Source organism: Aedes aegypti, chromosome 2, assembly GCF_002204515.2.
Source record: "Aedes aegypti strain LVP_AGWG chromosome 2, AaegL5.0 Primary Assembly, whole genome shotgun sequence".
NCBI classification, from domain to species: domain Eukaryota; kingdom Metazoa; phylum Arthropoda; class Insecta; order Diptera; family Culicidae; genus Aedes; species Aedes aegypti.
Genome location: NC_035108.1, coordinates 115,599,981 through 115,620,213, shown reverse-complemented (window position 1 = coordinate 115,620,213; position 20,233 = coordinate 115,599,981). Strand labels below are relative to the sequence as shown.

The 20,233-nt window shown below is 37.2% G+C and overlaps 1 protein-coding gene across 2 annotated transcripts in view; it reads right to left on the bottom strand.

Annotated features, from left to right (window-relative positions):
- Positions 1 to 20,233, bottom strand: part of LOC5565536 (BTB/POZ domain-containing protein 10) — a 21,636-nt gene extending 1,403 nt beyond the window's left edge. Inside the window, exons 1-4 of one of the 2 annotated variants that reach the window (XM_021842055.1) lie at positions 20,032 to 20,233; positions 19,590 to 19,963; positions 2,614 to 3,149; positions 1,796 to 2,173 (exon numbers count right to left, since the gene is read on the bottom strand). In XM_021842055.1, the coding sequence (XP_021697747.1) occupies positions 1,796 to 2,173; positions 2,614 to 3,149; positions 19,590 to 19,798 (1,123 nt within the window). In that variant the 5' untranslated portion in view covers positions 19,799 to 19,963; positions 20,032 to 20,233. Of the gene's footprint in view, positions 1 to 1,795; positions 2,174 to 2,613; positions 3,150 to 9,819; positions 10,779 to 19,589; positions 19,964 to 20,031 lie in introns of those variants that run through there. The other variant, XM_021842056.1, reaches the window with a different exon arrangement.

Here is a 20,233-nt window from a genome sequence, read left to right as displayed (position 1 = left end):
AGATTCCTTCTCTAGAACTTCTTTTCCCAGGGAATTCTTTAAATAATTTTTCCAGCGATGTCTCTTTCAGCGAAATGTCAAGGATTTTTTTTTCAGAAACTATTGGAGATTTAGCTCAAATCGGGAGGTACTTAGGAAAGAAATTCTAAAGAACCATCTGATGAAACTTGATAAAGTTTTAAAGTACTTCTTCTTCTTTCTGGCGTTACGTCCCAACTGGGAGAGAGCCTGCTTCTCAGCTTAGTATTCTTATGAGCACTTCCACAGTTATTAACTGAGAGCTTTCTGTGCCAAGTGACCATTTTTGCATGTGTATATCGTGTGGCAGGTACGAAGATACTCTACACTCAGGCAAATGGACTATCGAAATACAAGAACCCCTTATGGAAATTCGCCACAAGGAATCGGGTTGAATTCATAAATTTGCTTTATGAAACCAAAATTTAAAAACAAAAACAAACCAAGAACTTTGCCATCGATAGGTCCGTGCGTATACCACGCGCCTATCGACGCCTTGATGTGGAGTGATGCTGGAACGATACATAAAGCGCTCGCATTGCAATAATCGTTCCACCTTTCATAAAACAAAATGTATGAATTTCGATAGTCCAGTTCGCTGCGTGTGCGCTTTTACCGCTACGGCTATCTGGGCTCCTTTTAAAGTTTTAAGGTACCTAACCCTTAATTAACTCCCACAAGGTTCTCTGAAAGAAATGCTGGACTCTTGAGGACCTTTTGCCAGAAAAGATAACTGGAAAATTTGGCGTAGGCGTTCTCGTTAATCTTCCTTAAAAAAAAATCCCTGACGATATTTTTTTTCGAAAAACTTTAAAATCTTTGTGGATTTCCTTGGAAGAACTCTTGTATGAATTTTTGGAATATCTCATATAACAACTGGGTATATCGGTGAAGGAATTGACAAAAAATATCCTGAGGAAATTCTGATATTGTCTCTGAGAAATAACTGAAGATGTTTTGAGTGCTCACGGATTTTCTGGAGCAAATTCTGAAGAAATTGTCTGGAAAAATAGACCAAACAAGAACCAAAAATGAGCAAAAAAGGCCTTTGAAAAAGTAAAACCTAACAGGAACTAGAAGATGAGATGTTTATTCCTTAGAGATCCTAGAACATTCCTCAGAATCCTAGAACAAATTTTAGCTATGAAGATAGCTGGGCTTATTCTACGAGTGACGTGAGGTGAGAATAAAATTGTCGGTCTCGTATAGCGAGGTGACAATTCACCACTCGAGTGAAGTGACTCGCCGTGTAAATCAAATGGAGTTCTCAACTCACGCCACTCGTATAGTAAACGCAAGCAACTGATAAGCTGTCGGCTAAAAGCATTCCAGTTTGAGGGTCCAAAGCTCCAAATTTTATACGAACCCTTAAGGCAGCGTCCATTTATTATGTAACGCTAAAATTGGAAATTTTCGACCCCCCCCTCCGTAACGCTTTTTGTATGAAAAATTTAATTTTTTTGTATGAGCCGTAACGTTTGAGCCAACCCCCCCCTCCCCCTACGTAACGCAATTTGTGGATGCCGTCTAACGTTATTCTGTTGGGCTCAAAGAGTGACGTTCCATACACCAGAGACAAAGGGAACGTTACAAATATGTGTTTGTAATTTGTTTACATGTTCACTAATGTATTTTGTCCTTTATTTTTTGTTACAGACCTTATAGACAATCTCGGTTAAAATAGAGATTTCAGAAACCTTCCGTTAAAAATATAGAGATTCCAGAAACTTGCATAAAATAGAGCCCTGCTACCAACCCTGCCAATGAGTTACCATACCCGAGTCCAGTTCGAGTGCCGGATCCGCCGTGGCTTCGGCCAAATTTGTAACCGATTTGGACTTGACGCACTGGAAGTCAACGTGCCGACTCTTGGCTTCCTCCTTTTCCCAGGACATGTGAATGAACGGTCGCTGTAAGTAGTTGTAGATGACCTCAACGCGACCACTAGCGCGTTTCTTCACTTTCTCCTTGTACGTTGGGTATCCCTCGATGCCGAGGCGAATCTTTTTCAATCCTCGGTCCTTCAGCACTTGCTTGGCCACGTCTCGGTTTTCGATATACTTGAAAAAGCGGTACATCGGTGTGCTGGACACTGTCTGACAGTACTCTTCGCCCATCTGAGGAGGATATTCTTCGTCCCAATCGACGACATCGTCTGAGAAATGAAAAAAAAAAGTTAGTCGCGGGTAATTTCGAATTCACGTACCCTAAATCACTATATTAAAACTTTTTGTTTTATTAGAATTGTCAACTTAATTTCGGCAAAATTTGTACCTCGTTTATGTCTATCAGTGTACATAAAATTCGAATCAACATTATTCGTTTATACATGTCGAATACAATCGAGAATGGTGTCTCTTTTTTTATGTTCAATTGCTAATAAACATTTAAGTTTTGCGTTACATTTTTACGTGCTCAATGTTTTCCCTAAATCAGCTATATAAAAAACGCCTAAATCATGTTATGATCGTGCTTTAGACTTTCAGAAAACAAAATGCAGTTTGTAACTACAAGTGATGGGTATATGTTTTAAACAAATCAAGACGTATAAAAACTGATCAATGTTACTCCAAATTGCGGCACAAAGTTACTTACCATCGGACAGTACCACTACGTGACATTCCCGGTCCCCACGTTCTGCCGAAGTGACCATCAGCGGCAGAATCAACGATTCGAGGAACATTTCGAACTGTTCGCGAGCTCCCTCGTTGCTTAGCTCGTGCAGCAATCCGCGTAGATTCTGACAACGGATGGTATCGGCCGTGAACGGTATCAGAAGATAGTCGCAGGCTTCCCTCAGTTCCTGGACGGACACTGTCGGTGGACACCGAATCACACCGTTCCGGTAGTACTCCAGTATGGCACGGAAGACCGTGTGTGAGATGCCGTCCGCAACTTCGTACTCTCCACGGTCGTTCGGATGTGTGAACTCCATACCGGAGCTGAACATCCGGCCCAGCATGGTGTTCGGGTGTGCGGTGAACAGTGATGGATTGATCGAGAAGGTTGTGTTGTCCACGACCAGTGTGATGCGATCTTCGCCGTCCAGTGGCTTCTTCAGAACGGATGGCGCCTTGGACAGTGCTGTCGAACTCTGCTGCTGATGGTGTGCTTGCATCGAGCGGTGATTTCTGTGCGATAAGTTTAAAGTTAACATTTTTTTTATTTTATGCACTAGTGATAAGTCTGTGAAACTTCTTATCTTGTAAAAAAATGGTAACTGAAACATCTTAAATAAGAACTTTTTAGCTATATTCCGTACAAACTTATATGTTTCCTACCCATATGTTTCCTGCCTATAGTAATATACGCATTTTTTGTTGCAGCTTACGTAGGTAACAAAGTCCATATGATTAGTGACAATCTCCCTCTCCCTCATAAAAAAACTGGATACAATAAAGGACACTTCGATGCTTTTGTTTAGGGTAAGGAGCGGCAGGATGGGACCCACATATCTTCCCATATACAAATCAAATTGACCTTTTTTATTCCTGCACACACCTTTCAAACACTAATAGGCTATGATAATAAGCGAATGAAAAGTCATAAAGTTAGATACCCGCATTTTGACAAGCTGTTTCCAGAACGTATGCTTAAACTAAATTTTTCAAACCCTGAGACAAAATGGGTCAAACTTTTTTTTTCTGAGCAAATATGCAATACTCACATTATTTATTCTACCCAGCCTTCATGAACACATTGACTAGACAAGAACCAGATACCAACAAAAGATAATTTATTTTTAAATCCGTAGCCATTTCTTTTTTTCAATTTTTTCCAAAAATACTTTGGCGAATTGTGCTACAGAACAATCTTTCAGCGTAAAATAAATTTTTGTCAAAATCAGGTCGGACCCGATTATCCGGAGTATTGATTTGTTTTCACTCCGGATAACACAGCGTAACAAAAATGGCATGTTCGCGTGTTTCAAGGTTTCAATTATGTGTCTCTAGTAGATTTGGAGTCGCTGAATCTGATGCCGTTCTCAGAAATGTCCCTGCACGTCACAATTTTTAACTACAGATCACCTAAGTTGTATAAAACACTGCTTTATTGATGTTTACATTAAATGTAATGTATGATTTATCAAACTTTTTTTGTGATCTAATCCAGCAAGCATGCAAAATAGGACTTAAACTTTCATTTCAGATATAATTTGAGTGAAATTTCACGATAAAATTTAGATTTAATCGATTTATTCAACATGCTTGCAGTCTGCATACAAAACTCCTCGTTTCTGTCATGTAGAAAAATACAATACTTTTCAAAATCGCCAAAAAATAAGTTTTAGCATCGAAAGTATTATGAACTTCGCTGCAAGTATTGTTTTCAACATGAAGTTTGAATTCTGACTCAAATTAAGCACATAAATTGCCATACAAGTTGGCAAAACTGCATGTAAGTTGACTGATATAGTGAATTTTTGCATTTTCAAAAGCCAATATCTCAAAAACTAGACGTGCTGAGATATTTTTGAGAACGGCAATGGATTCAGCAACCATTAATTGAGTAAATAGCGGTGTTTTGATGCTTGAGGCAAACACGTGTTCCGCAGCGTAATCGAATCCTCCTGATAATCGAAGGCACTAAAGACAAATTCCATCCAGAATGAGCCGAAAAAAATAAAAATCGTGCTCGATAGTCTTCGATTTGGATTAAATTTTGCACATGTTTTTGGTATGATACAATAAGTGTTTTCCATAAAACAAATCGATCATTTTGACTCGAGAATAACTTTTGAAAACGGCCTATAAATTTTTGCATGCAACATTTTTTTCCTATATTCCAAACAGTTCACTACAACTTCTTCATAGAACATTTTTCTCTAAAATCCACAGTTTCGAAGTTAGATTTTTTCAAATAAGTTGCATGCATAAAATTATAGGCCATTTTCAAAAGTTATTCTCGAGTCAAAATGATCGATTTTTCTATGGAAAACACTTATTGTATCATACCAAAAACATGTGCTAAATTTACTGCAAATCGAAGATGGTCGAGATCTGTGACTGACCGATTTGACATTAAATTCGTCTAAAAGAAAAACTAAAATCTGCGATAAAAAAAAACTTAAAGATTATCTATCGTTGTTTTATTTATATGATGCAGTGGTGTAGCCAGAAATTATTTCTAGGAACAGTAGGGTTCTTGAGAAGAAAAAAAAGTGACCACCATACACAAAAATCCCCCTTTCTTACTTACGTCCAAAACTGCCAACATATCATATTGAATATTGCAATACTAAATTATCTCAAATTTATGCATAAAAATTGAAAAACAAGAATATCAAAAAATAATACTCCGGATAATCTATTTTTTTTTTTATTTTTTTTTTATTGATGTACAAGGGGGTCAGGGGCCAAGTCTCCAGCATAAATTTGAAAACTCACACCATCCATAATACACCGAAGGGGTTTTGGAGATTGGGAAGTAGGCAACGCAACATCTTTGACCAGAAGGTTCTTTAAGTTTTGCTTCTACTCTTGACTTCCAATACACGTATGAATGATGCAAGGTCAAAAGAACACGAATCAGTCATACATATAGCGGTAGTGAAGTGTTTTGCCTAAGGATATGGGAAAGGAGGGATTTTGGGTGGTGTTTTTCAAATAGCTCTGTGGAACAAGTTTGTTATTAGTTAAAAATTTAGTTAATCTGATTCACATTGCAATCAGTAATAAGAATATTTACAAAAACATGATACTTATCTTTTCTCGGCCAATACGCTGCCATGTCTTTCCTCTCCGATGGATTTTTCCTCGTTGTAATGGCGGGTTAGATATGAAAACAAGGATAAAGAGAGAAGGAATGTTAGTGATTGTTACATGCTTTGTTGCTGCATTAGCCTACAATGAAATCATACAAAATTCGCTATTTGGATTCAATCAATCAATTGATAACAATCCCCATGCAGCTTACGAGAAACTTCATGGCAATGATCACTGTACGCCAAGTGCGGCATTCAGGACATCTCAACAATACTGATGATGAACAACAAAAAATGAATTCAAAAGAGCGAAAACCTCAATGTTTCAATGTAGGACAATTCAGCTTTAATGCATGTGATAAGTTCTTGGTGATATTCTCACAACGGCCATTCAGAATGGTTCGACGGATGTAGATAAAAGATCATTATGATAAAATTAACGCGACGGCATGTTAGTAAGCTCAGAATGACTATTGTATTTGCAACTGTTAATTTAGATAGTTAAGCTAAGGGTTGGTTAATGTATATAACTTGTTAGATAAGCAGAAGTAAAGCACGAACGCGAAGTAATGACCTTCCATCCCATCTTCAAGTGCTCCCCACAAGCACAACACTTCATTCTGGCACTTTAGAACGTCCATGTTGTAACTTGTACACACAAGAGTTGGCAGAACGCGCCCATACCCCTTTCTGAACCAAAGAACAGGGAAAAATAATACTCCGGATAATCGAGTATAAACTTCTGGATAATCGAGTCCAGGGTATGTTGGGGAAGTTTACAATTCTGTATTATGAATGAATATATCTATGGTAAACATATTGATCATAATATTAAAACAATTTGTTCTAGAAATTTTTAGAATTCATCATCATCATTTTCAAAGTAGAAAAGAAACGCTTGACAATCATTGAAGGTACTGTAGTGGATCATACTATAAGTTAACTGTTTAAAAATTAGGAATTTATGTGTACTTTCAGATTGGTTCCCTTAGTGAGTAACCATCGAGATGACAGTGAGATCGCAGCAGGCTGTGCGCGCGGGTTGACGTGTTTTGTATTTGCTGCCACGTTTCATCTTGATTCTTCATATATTCGGCCGGTGAAAATTATTGATTAGGCGCAGCGGTTTGGTTTTATAATACGTGTTTATTGGTTAGTAGTTGGAATAGGAATGAAGAAGAAAAAGAAGACGTCACTTCCTCCATGGGTGCTTTGATCATGGACATGGACTTCCGGTTGCTTAGATCAACACCCCCGCTCAACCGAAGAGATTCAGCTTCTCCCGAAGATGTGCAAATGGTCCTGCTGGTAGGCCTTTGGTAAATATATCAGCAACTTGTTCTTTTGTAGATACATAAACTGGCCGAATAATCTTGTTCTGGATGCATTCTCGAATAAAGTGGAATCGAATATCCACATGCTTCATTCTTCGATGATCCCGAGGCTCCTCAGCAATTCGTATGCACGATTGATTGTCCTCAAATATTCTAGTCGGTTCGGAAATATCAACGCCAAATTCTTGTAGCACATTTCTGAGTAGTGTGTGATCCTTTTACCGTGACGCTTGCTCCTGCGGGGGCGGGTGAAGCGGTCAGACAGGATCAATCTTGTTACGCGCGCAGTGCAGTGGGGGGAAGAAAAGTGGCGTGATCCGCGAGATAATTTAGTAGTGTGTGATCCTTTGACCGTGACGCTTGCTCCTGCGGGGGTGGGTGAAGCAAACATGTTATGCGCGCAGTGCGGTGAAAAAGTGTATAGTATTTGGCGGTAAGCTCAGTGTGGCGACGGAAAAAAAGAGCATTACATCCAGGTAAAATCGTTCATTATTATTATTTACTCACCTATTACCATTTGAAACTAAATACGTGCCAGGGTCGAAAATTTAATTTTCGATTCGGGAAGTGTAAAAACATTTCATATATCCATTTGATATCTGGGTGTTTTTATGCGGGGCTTACTGTATATGAAAATGACCTCAGAATGTGTGTGTATTTACTGCCATTCTTGAAATGGGTCGTTGGAATTTCAGTAGAGCTATCACCTTTCATCTCCCGGGCTAAAATTGTCTGCAGATATAAAGATATCGAAGGGTATCAAATATACATGCATACAATTTTCTTCCATAAAAGCACTGCCGGTCAGTGGGAGATGGATTGTACACACACACACACACACACACTTTCAGATTGGTTCCCTTAGTCTAGGGTTAGGAAAACGGCTAATGTTGTAAAGAAACGCCGTGAAAGAACTTTGCAACTAGACTAATATAAATATTTTTTTTTTGTTTTTTAACCCTTTGAACAGAATTTTAATCAAGAGAATTAAAAAAGTAGATTTGAGTGGTGTACTTTTTAATTTTGCACTAAATTGCTTATCTCTTGACAGATACCCGTTTTTCAACCACTATTTTTTTGATTTTTTTTTATTGAAAACATTTTTTACTCATGATAATGGTAATTAGCCTTTTCATAGATATAATTTTCTATTTTATCGAATAAAGTTTGAGTCTGAGAAAAGATATCATTGATTTGCATTAAAATTTATTGGTTTTTATCAAATTTTACATTCATTTCGGGAAATCTAATACACCATCTTGATTGGAGCATGGTATCTCAATTTTTTCGACGATATCCGGTTCTGGGTGGTATCCCCCTACACCAAAGCTTTGGACTTTTATAGCCATTCTGCATTCCAAACCTTAGACAAAATGTTGCAACTACAGTCAACCCTCCATAATTCGATATTGAAGGGACTCATGGAAATATCGAGTCATGGAACAGCAATGCTATGCAAAGGCGTTTGAGGGAACCATCATAGTAACCATGAAATTTGATCTTTAATATGGTTCCATGAGTCGATATCGAGTAATGGAACATCGACTCATGGAGGTTTAACTGTAGCCTATTTTTAGTTTTCTTCTCCTGTTATAAGAACAACAATCTTTGCTGGCAACATTTTCAGACATCTAAAAATGGCTAAAATGAATTATTATTGTAAATGATAAAGGCCTAAAACACGGCCATACTTTCAAGTTGATACCAGTTTATGAGTTAGTATATAATAATTGTATACTATTTAGTGAAATTAAGAAGAACTTCTGTTTCAGATAAAAAGGGGAACGGGCCTGGTGTAGTATTTAGAAGTGAGTCGCCCACTCACGAATCATGCAAAAGAGTCGACTCTCGAAAATGAGTGAATAAATCGCGATTCTTTTAGAAAGACTCACGATTCATTTGCAACGACAATTTTAGAAGAGGCCCTTAACATTTACTAAAAGGATAATGTTTTTGAGTTGGACTTTTCATAGTCAAACAATTTGGACATGTATAAAAAGTTGAAGTAGCTGTATGGAAAGTATTCTCATACAATAATTGTTATATTTTCCGTTTCTTGTGTGAAACACATGACTATTTTTGATTTTATAAAATCAATCACCGAATCGATCAAAAGAGTCGATTCACTTCAGTGAGTGAGTCACCTACGATTCGTTTCCAGAATTTGACTATTTTGCCTGTCTCTGAACTCATACCTCTCACGCCGCGGACCTGGGATCGAATCATATCCTCGAGATAGTTACGTTATAATGACGACTTACTCCGGAGTGGAAGTAAAGCCGTTGGCCCTGGGATGAACTTACCCAGAGCTAAAAATATCGTTAATAGAGATAAAAAATACGGTAAAGCTTAAAACATCCCTAAATTTTTTATCAACATAAATTAAAATTAAATAAAAATAACTTACATTACTTACAACTTATGCCCTAATGTATTTGTAAATGAAGGTAAATTTAATCCATGCTAGAAAAATAAAAAGCTGAAAAATCCATTTATCAGTGTTTGACAATGACTGAAAGTGTTCTAGCAAAATTTAAAGCAACTAAATATAAAAATATGTAAAACACCCTTTTTTCTTTTTTTAATTTACCTATAGGTTTTTTTATAAAAATATAGTATGAAAAACTATCACATGTTTGCATTTAGTATCTATTATCAAAAACCTTTTTTTCTGCAACTTGTAAAGTATTCCCAGCACTTAAAAGGCAAAGACCAAACCTGGATACGCTAGACGACAATGAATCACTCTCGAGCGTCACTTACCTAGCACAACATAATTTGAACGTGAGGAACACCATTCACAATTCTCCTTTGCTCGATGGGACTGGGGTAGAAGCACACACAGCAGACCCGCACTTTTGAGCTTTAACTTAATCTAATGACTAGCACACAATAATCACAGCCCATGCTCAAATCTTAATTAGTGATAAAAATCTAACACTATCAGTCGGCACAGAGGTTTGGCCAAAAATGCAACTGCCCCCAGACACACGCCATCAGCAGTGAGCCATGCAGCTAGACAACAAATAAAAACTGTTAGGGTTCACGAGACAAAGAAACTGGGCCAAAGCGCGTCTCGCGCGTCTGGCAACTGGTGTAGTAAATAAATACGAATCGCACCGTGGAGCTGTACATATGTAGAGTATGTCACAGGACTCGCCTGCCCCCACCCAGGACTACATAGAAGTGTATATCTATCTATTCGTCTCGCGTGCGCAGAGGTTCGCAAGCTTGCAGGATACGCGAAACGTGCAGTTGGATGGAAGACGTCCATCGCAGGCAATACTTGCAAAAGATTTAGTCAAGGTTTTCTTTAAGGTGAAACAGGGTGGGATTATAACTTCATGAGCATTGATGACCGTACAGTTCGTAGTTGCTACTCCGTGATAGACCAGAATAATCGATATTGCACAGAGAATAACAGATGAAGCTTCAGAGTAGCATACTTTCTTCAATGTACATTTTCGAGGACTCAAAACTTAGTAATGTCAAAAACGACGGTCATCGGGAATTGGAAGTAATGTTAGTGTGACATCCACTATTACTAAAGACCGAAATCACCTGTGCATCTCCACGGTTTTCACAGGAAGGTATTTTGTTGGTGGGAAGGTTCAAAGGTTACATGGTCAGCATCAGCACCTTGGTAATAACGTTGTCAATATACAAATGTGTGTTATCAGAAGCATGAAACGAGCTCACCAGTTGGTAATCCATCTTCGACTGTTCACAATTTTTTATTGCCAAAGATTTCCAACTCACACAAAAATCCATAACTAATTACTGAGACGTCCGATGTGAAAATGGTCTTTGGCAAAGTTGTAGCTGATAAATGTATCCTACATTATCAATGCAGCTCTAGTCCCCAAGAGCACATGGGCAAAAGCTATGACTGATTGAATGATTTGCTTGCTTTTCCCATAGTAATTCCCATATAAACTTTGAAGGGCTTGTGCAGTCTCAGTTTTTATCCAAATGGGCTCAAATTTTGGGAGGACACTCAGTATTTGATCTAGCATCGAATGAGTGGTGTGGAGCAAAAACAATTTTTTGAACCACTCTAATGCATAATTCATCAAAAGTTCATACACTGCATGAAATCTGTATTGCATTTGAAATGTTTGACGGTAAAAAAGTTTATGTTTTGCTTATATGGCCTTTGAAATTTGACTTTATGTTTTTCTCTGCTTTAAATTGGCATATAAGCAAGGGGGTGGGAGAATCTAATTATTGAGCAAAATAACGAACCCAGAAAGGTTCTTTCAGCTCTTATGACAGAGAGAGAGAGAGTCCTTTTACACATCGGAATGACTGACAGACCTTCAATACTTGGAATCATTAAATTTCATGCAAGTGTTTATTTTGCCCCGATACCTTTTTGATAGCCTTGTTTTGGACCTAATTTTCAATCTCACTTTTCTGGCATATGATATGATTTTTATTACCATGAATGAATGTAGCACGTCGTACTAACATAAAACTTGAAAACTAGCCGTTAGTAATTTGAAAAAAAAGTTATTGTATGGTCTTAAAACAAACATTTGCTTGATGTGTCCATTATGCCCCGAATTCCCTTACTGCACGCAAGTTCAGTACATTTTTATTTAATATAATCAAAAGTTGATTATCCGACCTAACGCTAGTATTATTCTTTATTTATGGAAATATGGGATTTTTCATAAATTAATGCGTTTTAGAGTTAATCAAGATTTAGTGAGGGCAGAAATGTGACTTTCTTGTTTTTTTTGCAATACCTATATACAGTCGACTCTCCACATCTCGATATCTCTTCCTATGTCGATGATTGCTTTGGTCCCTTCATTCTGCATACGATTTCTCTCTATATATATCTTTGTATCCTCCTTATCTCGATATCTCGATGTATTCCTGTTGATTTTTTGTTCCCAATTCTCTTTCTATATGAACATTATCAAAGGTTACTAGACCAGATTTAAGCGATTCAGAACAATTTGGAAACTCGAAATGATGTTTGTTTATTATTTTCCTAGTAACGGAGTGTTTTTCAATCTAGTGATCATTGAATTGATGTTCTTTGTCTCGATCTCTCCCTGTCTCGATGGTCCTTTCGATATCGAATTGTAGACCGTTTTCAGTTACCTATTTAGATTGTTTTTTATTCCTCTTTGCACCCACTAGATCAGGCCTGCCCAACCTTTTTGGCTCTTTTTTGACATACATGATTGGTGCGTTCTCAAGAATAGACCAATATGAACAAAATTAGTCTCAAATGAAAGCTTTGAAGTATATCTGTCTAATCCATGCTAAATAATTTAAATTTATATCAAACTCTTCGCTAGCGATGGAAGCAAAGGTAAAAATCAGTCCGGCCCGCGAGCCGGATCATTTTTTGGACTTAATTGCATCGGTAGCAAAGTGGTCGATAAAAAATTTAAATTTGCATGGATTGGACAAATATACTACCAAGCTTTCATTTAAGACTAATTTTGTTCATATCGGTATATTCTTGCGAACACACCAACCATTTATGTCGAAAAAGAGCCAAAAAGGTTGGGCAGGCCTGCACTAGATGCTAGAACTAGAAAAATATTCAAAAGTGTTGTAATGCGTAATTTGCTTCTAACCTCCTCATTTTCATGCCAGTCGTTACCACAAGACTAAAGCTATCAGTACAAGCATTGCCAAATGTGCAAACATTTGGCTAGGCATAAACCAACACACAAACATCGGTTTCAACACTAACAATGTTTGCGATGTCAAACATTTGTTTGGCTCTCTAGCAATCCAAGCCATAGTGTACTGATAGCTACAAGTATTATTGTAGGTATTTTTCCATGTTTTTTTTTCTAGAAATTTGATAAGAAATTTACCCAGGTATTCGCCCAAATGTTCAGGTACTCCACCTGAAAGTAGTTCATTTAGTTATTATTTCCCAAGAAACTTCTCCACGATTTTATCCAATGATTTATCCATCGATTTCTGTTGGACATCCTCCAAGGTTCCAAGTCAAAACTTCCTTCCTATTCCTTCAATGAATAACTTCTACTAAAATGCCTTCAGGATTTGTTGGGGATTTCTTATAAAATTGTGTTTTAGGATTTGTAGTTCCTGAAAGTTTTTTTTTCAGGAATTCTTCCAGGTGTGGCTCCAGGGAAATTCCAAGTATTTTTCTCTCAAAAGTTTTCCCGTGAGGAACCGTAAGGACGCCATTCACCGCTCATGCTCCATTCACCGCTCATTGAATTATTTTGAAAAATCTAAACAAATTTTCGCAATAAAAGTCATCAGCATGTATTAGTATACCAGAATGGAATATATCAGAATGAAATTCATATGATTTAATATTATATACTATTTATAAAAAAAATAATTTTAGGCTGTTTAAGGCGGTAAACATGAGTTGAGCAGTGATTTTATTATGGCAGATCGAAAAATGCTTCTAAGCTGCCACGCTTTAATATGCTGTTGTACTATACAACAAAGATAACATCCAGCTAATGAAAGTAAATTAGTTCCAACTAGTTGTGTATATAGAGACTCATACGTGGGATGAGCGGTGAATGGCGCCCTACACATGTATCATTGGCATACATTTTATACGGTACCATTATACGTTGTTCACATTTCAACTTCTTTCCTACAAAAACAAATGTTTTACCTTGCGTCTAGCGCAAAAAGTTGCAAAAATATCGAAAAACCGTTTTTTGGCAGAATTTAATGTGTTGAAATGCTGTTAAATGAGCGGTGAATGGCGTCCTTACGGTATTTCTAAAAAAATCCTAAGGTAACATCTGAGGTATCTTGTGTAAGTTTTAAAGTGACCAAGGATCTCGGAAATAACTGCTAGACTCTTGAGCAAAATTTAGAAGATTTTTTATATAATTTGCTATCTATCGAATCTTGGGATAGTATTCCGCAGGATTTCTTAAAGAAATTTATCGAAAAAGATTGGCCAAAATATCTATAGAAATTTTTGTAGGAATGATCGGAGGAATTATTGGAAAATATGCTGTAAAATTAACTTGTGTGAGAACTTTAATAAACTTTTGAAGATTACATGGGAATTTTTAAGAAACATTTAAGAATGTTTGGAAAAAATACAAGAGTAATATTTGGATGAAATGCTGTAGAAATTCCAAATTTGTTCGACGAACCCCTCAAGAATTTTTTTTTTTATTTCTGAGAGGAAACGTGGATGAATTCTTGAACATGAACAGGCGGAAGAATTCTTGCAGGGTTTCAGGAAAAAACTGGAGAATTCGATTGAAAAAATATCTGAAGTAAATTCTGGGATAGATTTGGAAAATAAATCAAAGTAATACCTGAGGAAATTACTGGAGGGTTTCCTTGAGTAAATTCTGGAGAAATTCTTCTAAGCATCCTTTGCCAACCGCTGGAAAAATTTCTGGGAGAGTCGTTAGAGAAATCTTCAGGAGAATTTCTGGATAAATTCATGTAGCACATCGTTTCCCAATCTTGGGTTTCGCGACTCCTCAACGCCTCGTCACTTCGCTTTTTGTTTAACGACCAAGGCAAGGCGCTGACAGATCGGAAAGGCCGCGAAAGCCAAGTTTGGGAAACGATGAGCAAGCATAACAAAGCATATTGCATAGAAGCAGCCGGATTAATGATGGAGACTTTTAGTCCACAACATTAAGTTGCTGTTTTTTGCGGTGTTGAGTTACAGCTTAGTAAAAGCAGAAAAAGCGATAAGTGGCGAAATATAGTCAGCTAAGATTTGTAGCTGCATAACTTTTGCGTTACAGCTGTATTAACCCTCTCTTTCCCATGGTAGCACAGGTGATCCACCGATTTTCAACGAACGCTATCTAAACCGAATTGGTACGGGTAGCTCAATAATTATTGGAATAAATTTATGCGCTCATTTGTCTTATCAAATATCGAAATAAGTGACCTAAGGGTCAAACTATTGAAAAACAATCAACTAACTATTGAAAAACAATCAAACAATTTTATTGTGATTTTGAATAATATAGCTTATTTGGAACAACTTTTGTTCAAGCACTTTTTTTAGAAACGCCATTTTGATAGTTAAATTGTCGAACAAAGCTGTGGGAAAGAGAGGGTTAACGCTATTCGTTCTATTTTTGATAGGTTTCCTTTTTTGCACTGTTTGCTACGTCAATTCAACTCATATAAAGCAGACAGCAAATAATCTTGGCTTTTAGCACTAAAATTATTAGTTGGGTACCCACTTCCCTCGCCACTGATTCCAAACGACTGTACCGTCAAACGGGGTGACTTGCAACACTTTATAATTTACAACCAAATTTCACTATACAATTCAAATATCAAAAGAAAATTTGTGATTAATCGGTGGTAAAATACGTATGACTCACAATTCAAGAAGCGGCCACAGTTAAAGCAGTTATTAGAAATATTTTTACACATTAAATATAATTCTTTTAAATGTCTGGAAAACTGATACGTGATTTTCAAAATCGTGGTTTGTAAACATGAGGTAGATTTACTTTACAAAATAAATTTACAATGTAGAGTGTATTTCTATAACTAATTAGTGATAATACGACGTATTTTATTTTAAGAAATTGTAGCAACAACTTTAAAATAAAAATGTTTTTTTTTATAAAAATGTAGCTATGCAGAGTGACACACCCGTTTAAACTATTGTTTAGCTAATATATTGCACCTTGATGATTTAACGCCTCATTTTCCCATACAAAAATATCTCAATTAGGGCCCATTCACAAATTTCATAACGCTGAAGGGGGTGGGTGGGTGTCCTCACGATGTTACGGCTCATACAAAATTTGTAGAATGTTCATACAAAAAGCGTTACGAAGGGGTGGGTGGGTGTCAAAAATGGTCGTTTTCGGCGTTATGAAATAAATGAATGAACCCTTACCGTAAGGACGCCATTCACCGCTCATTTAACAGCATTTCAACACATTAAATTTTGTCAAAAATCGGTTTTTTGATATTTTTCGCAACTTTTTGCGCTAGACGCAAGATAAAACATTTGTTTTTGTAGGAAAGAAGTTGAAATGTGAACAACGTATAATGATACCGAATGACATGTATGCCAATGATACATGTGTAGGGCGCCATTCACCGCTCATTCTAAGTATGAGGCTCTATATACACAACTAGTTGGAATATATTTACTTTCATTAGCTGGTTGTTATCTTTGTACTATAGTACAACAACATATTAAAGCGTGGCAGCTAAAAAGCATTTTTCGATCTGCCATAATAAAATCATTGTTCAACTCATGTTTACCGACTTAAACAGCCTAAAATTATTTTTTTATAAATAGTATATAAAATAAATCATATGAATTTTATTCTGATAAAATCCATTCTGGTATACTAATACATGTTGATTACTTTTATTGCGAAAATTTGTTCAGATTTTTTAAAATAATTCAATGAGCGGTGAATGGAGCATGAGCGGTGAATGGCGTCCTTACGGTATTTCCATACAAATAGATAAACAAAATGCTCTTGTAATGGTTCAAATGCTTAAAATACTCGAGTAACATTACTAAATTAACATTCAATCTTCTGTCATGTTATCCTCTAGGCGGCCGGCCATTAAAAGTTCGAAAAATAAGATTTTAGATGACGTTAAATCATGGTTTGGGATGATAAAAGTTGAAAAGTGTTGCGTCACCCCGTTTGACGGTATGCCAAACGGCATTATGACATATTAAAAAACGCAAAATATATACAGAAAATGATTTTTCCCAGATAGCTTGGACGAACTTTCGCTTAACTAGATTTTATATTATATTACTCACCTTTTTTCAAAAATCTTAACGGGGCAACCTCTAAACGTCAGAGCTCTCCCCATACAAAAGTTCGATTGTAACATACTTAGGTACCATTTGGAGGTTGAGCCCCAAGTTTTCTGGAAAAGTGAAACTTTGGGAAACATACACATTTTAATCAAACTCAAACAAATGCATACAAAATTTGTATCGTTAATCCAATTAAATGCTTTTCTAATAAAAACGCATTTTGAATGGACGGTTCAAAAAAGTTACGTATTAGGCGAATAGTCCCTACTGCAACAATAAAAACACCAACCAATATATTCAGATTACATATTGCTTCAATTAAGGCTATAAATATAGATATAGTTTCGGCCAATTTTTTTTTCAGCCGTTGTGGGATGTAGAATTGATATCTAAGGAATTCACCAAGTTATTTAGAAATGCTTAAAAATTAACTGAATTTCGTATACTTTAATATCTAATTTAAAACAGCAATAACAAAACTGAAAAGTGCTTCTTTTCAGAACTGTTTCTTTTGTTAGGACATGTAGGCTATTATTTGGTTCATCCTTTTCAATAAAAAAAATAGAATGCAATACGCTTCCAATCGCAAAACGCAACATACTGTCAGCCATCTATACATTGGTAGCGCAACTAGTCAGATGATGAATGATTTGATTTTTCACGCATCCATCACATGCCGCTGTGGGGAAATGGTTATTTATGCAACAAGTTGCAAAATGATGATTTTTTCAGCACGAGTCGTACATTTATCCAACGAGGCTCGCCGAGTTGGATAAATACGACGAGTGCTGAAAAAATCGAGTTTTGCAACGAGTTGCATACAACATTTTTTGCAATAACAAAAAATGCCGGTAAAGTTGGATTTTTGGGGATATTTCAAGAAAATCCACATGGCCATCCATGCGCTGTAGCAACTCAGTGTTTCTCAATCAGGTAGGCTGTGGAATGACTGTCACAAATTTTCACACTAAGTGTCTTCCATTGCTGATTCTACTTTTATAGACAGACCAGGTAAGGACGCCCCGCATAGAATTTCCAACCATATTGTATATGCTGAATTGCCAAGATTACAAGAACCGCCCCATAACGCTCCCGTCCTTTTATATAGTGAACCCATAAATCCTTTACTTCTGCAAGACTCAGAATCCCCACTGTCAACCAGCTTCTGAATCTAGGATCCGAATCCGATTTAATTCGGTTCGTCAAATGGATGAAGAATCAACTTAAGTTCTGATTCTACATCCATTTGACGAACCGAATTGAATTGGATTCGGATCCTCGAATCTGAAACTGGTTTGAGAAAATCACAACATTTCAATAAATGACGTATGGAGGTGATCTGACGCCGATTCGGTAACTTCCAAAACAGAACTGAAAAGTGCTACTTTTCGATACTGTTATCAGTGCTGAAAAGTAACACTTTTCAGCACTGTTCGTATCGGTAGGAAAAGTAGGCTGTTATGTACGTCATTTCCTTGATAAAAAGTAAGCCGATACGCAATCGAATTGCAAAAAATGTTTTATTTTCCTGATATAAGACGGTTCACAGTGAAACAGTTAGGCGGAAAAGATAGGAATATCCATTCTCTATGTTCTACATACGTTTGTTTTTTTTTTTGTATTATTGCACTACTTTCATAAAAATTGAGATCCGGCTGGTAGGAGCACTAGTTTGAGGTTGGAAAACCAGGATATGTGAGGTTAGTTTCATTGGAACTTTCGCCTGAGCGATTTTTGCGCTTGAATAAAACACGCTTCGGGACATTCTCCGCTGCCCCTAAAAATACCATTGGGTAGATAAATGAATTCTCTACCATTGGATCTCATTCAATTTCATACATAAGTGAAGTAAGCGGTGAAAATAAATATTTTGTTCCGTATGTTTTGAAACCATGAATAAGTCGTCAACCATCATCATGACGACAGCAGCACACCCCACCGGACGAATTGTCGTATTGGGAGCGAATGGAACCACAAACAAACAGTAATTTACGGAACAAGTAGCAAAATGATGATTTTTGCAGCACGAGTCGTAAATTTATGCTACGAGGCTTTCCGAGTACGATAATTACGACGAGTGCTGTAAAAATCGAGTTCTGCAACGAGTTTCGTAGAAGATCACTTGAGGGTATCAGAAATTATATCGGAATGCATTCACCATTATTTTACAATTTCTGAAAAATTGTTGTGTTATGATTCATTACGCAACTCAAAACAGCTGCGTAATGAATCATTACAGTACTGGTTTCAGTTGCGTAATGACTATTCCTGCACTGCATACTTCAGTGCAAGAAAGTAGGCCGTTCCATGACGTATTGGCGTGATGAAAAACAGCCTATTACGATGAGAAATTGCAAAAAACTAGTTTTTCACGCATCGAAATAGGCCATTACTTTTCCTTCCAAGAACTCATGGCGTAATGTTGTTGTTTGAAAGAGGGACTTTAACCCGAAGGTCATTCGTCCCTCATGGCGTAATGAGTATGGAGAAATCACCAGGAGTTGTATTGACTTTAGTTTGTAATTTCTTGTACAATTGATGCACAATTAGTCATACTGTAAATCAGGTCAAGTTTGAAAACGTGTCGAATCATGTAAACTACCACAGATCCTTACGTAGTTGCATCACGAAAGTTGGAAGCTCCTGAATTATGTACAACAACAGTACTATGTGTCTTCATCTGGTACATAAAAACAAGTGCAAGATGCACGGCGCAGAAAATTCACAGCACCTTGGGTGAATACCACCAAGAATGAAGCATAGAAGGCACACTCACCTCGCACGGTTCTTCATGATCCGACGGCGCCGATCGTCAGTCTCCGTGTAGTCCTCGGTGTTGCTGCTGCTATGGGAACTGTCGTAGTTGTTGGTGCCAGGGCCACCGCCACCGCTGGCGCTGCCTACTGCGTTGTTCCCGGGGGACGCACCGGAAGAGGATGATGAAGTGGTCGTCGAGTTTTGTTTGCGCTGCTGTTGAAGTTCCATCACCAATCGTTTGATCCAACTGCTGATCTGAACAAAGTAGCCCGTCCAAAATAATGCCCCAAGCCTATCCACTGCCGTTGCCAGGAGCGAGGAGTGCGGAAGAGGATGCCCACCGGGGGGAGGAGATGAATGCGCTTTTCGTTTCTTCCTTTTCAGTGTTCCAATCTATCAGGAAGGTATACGTGAGAATCAGGACATCGAAGTCATAACAAATACTCAGCTTAACAACCTACCTCTGGCCAACCACTAGAATGCAACAGTTGATCAAAATCTTGAAGTCTATCTACACTACTTTTACTTTCAAATTTTTCCCAAAATACCAGAGAAAAATTGCAAAATTTTCAGCTACAAACTTTTTGTTTGCGTTTTTTTTTTCACTCTGCTCTGGCCTCGGACGTTTCGATTCTTTTGTGTCTCGCAAATTTCGATCATGAC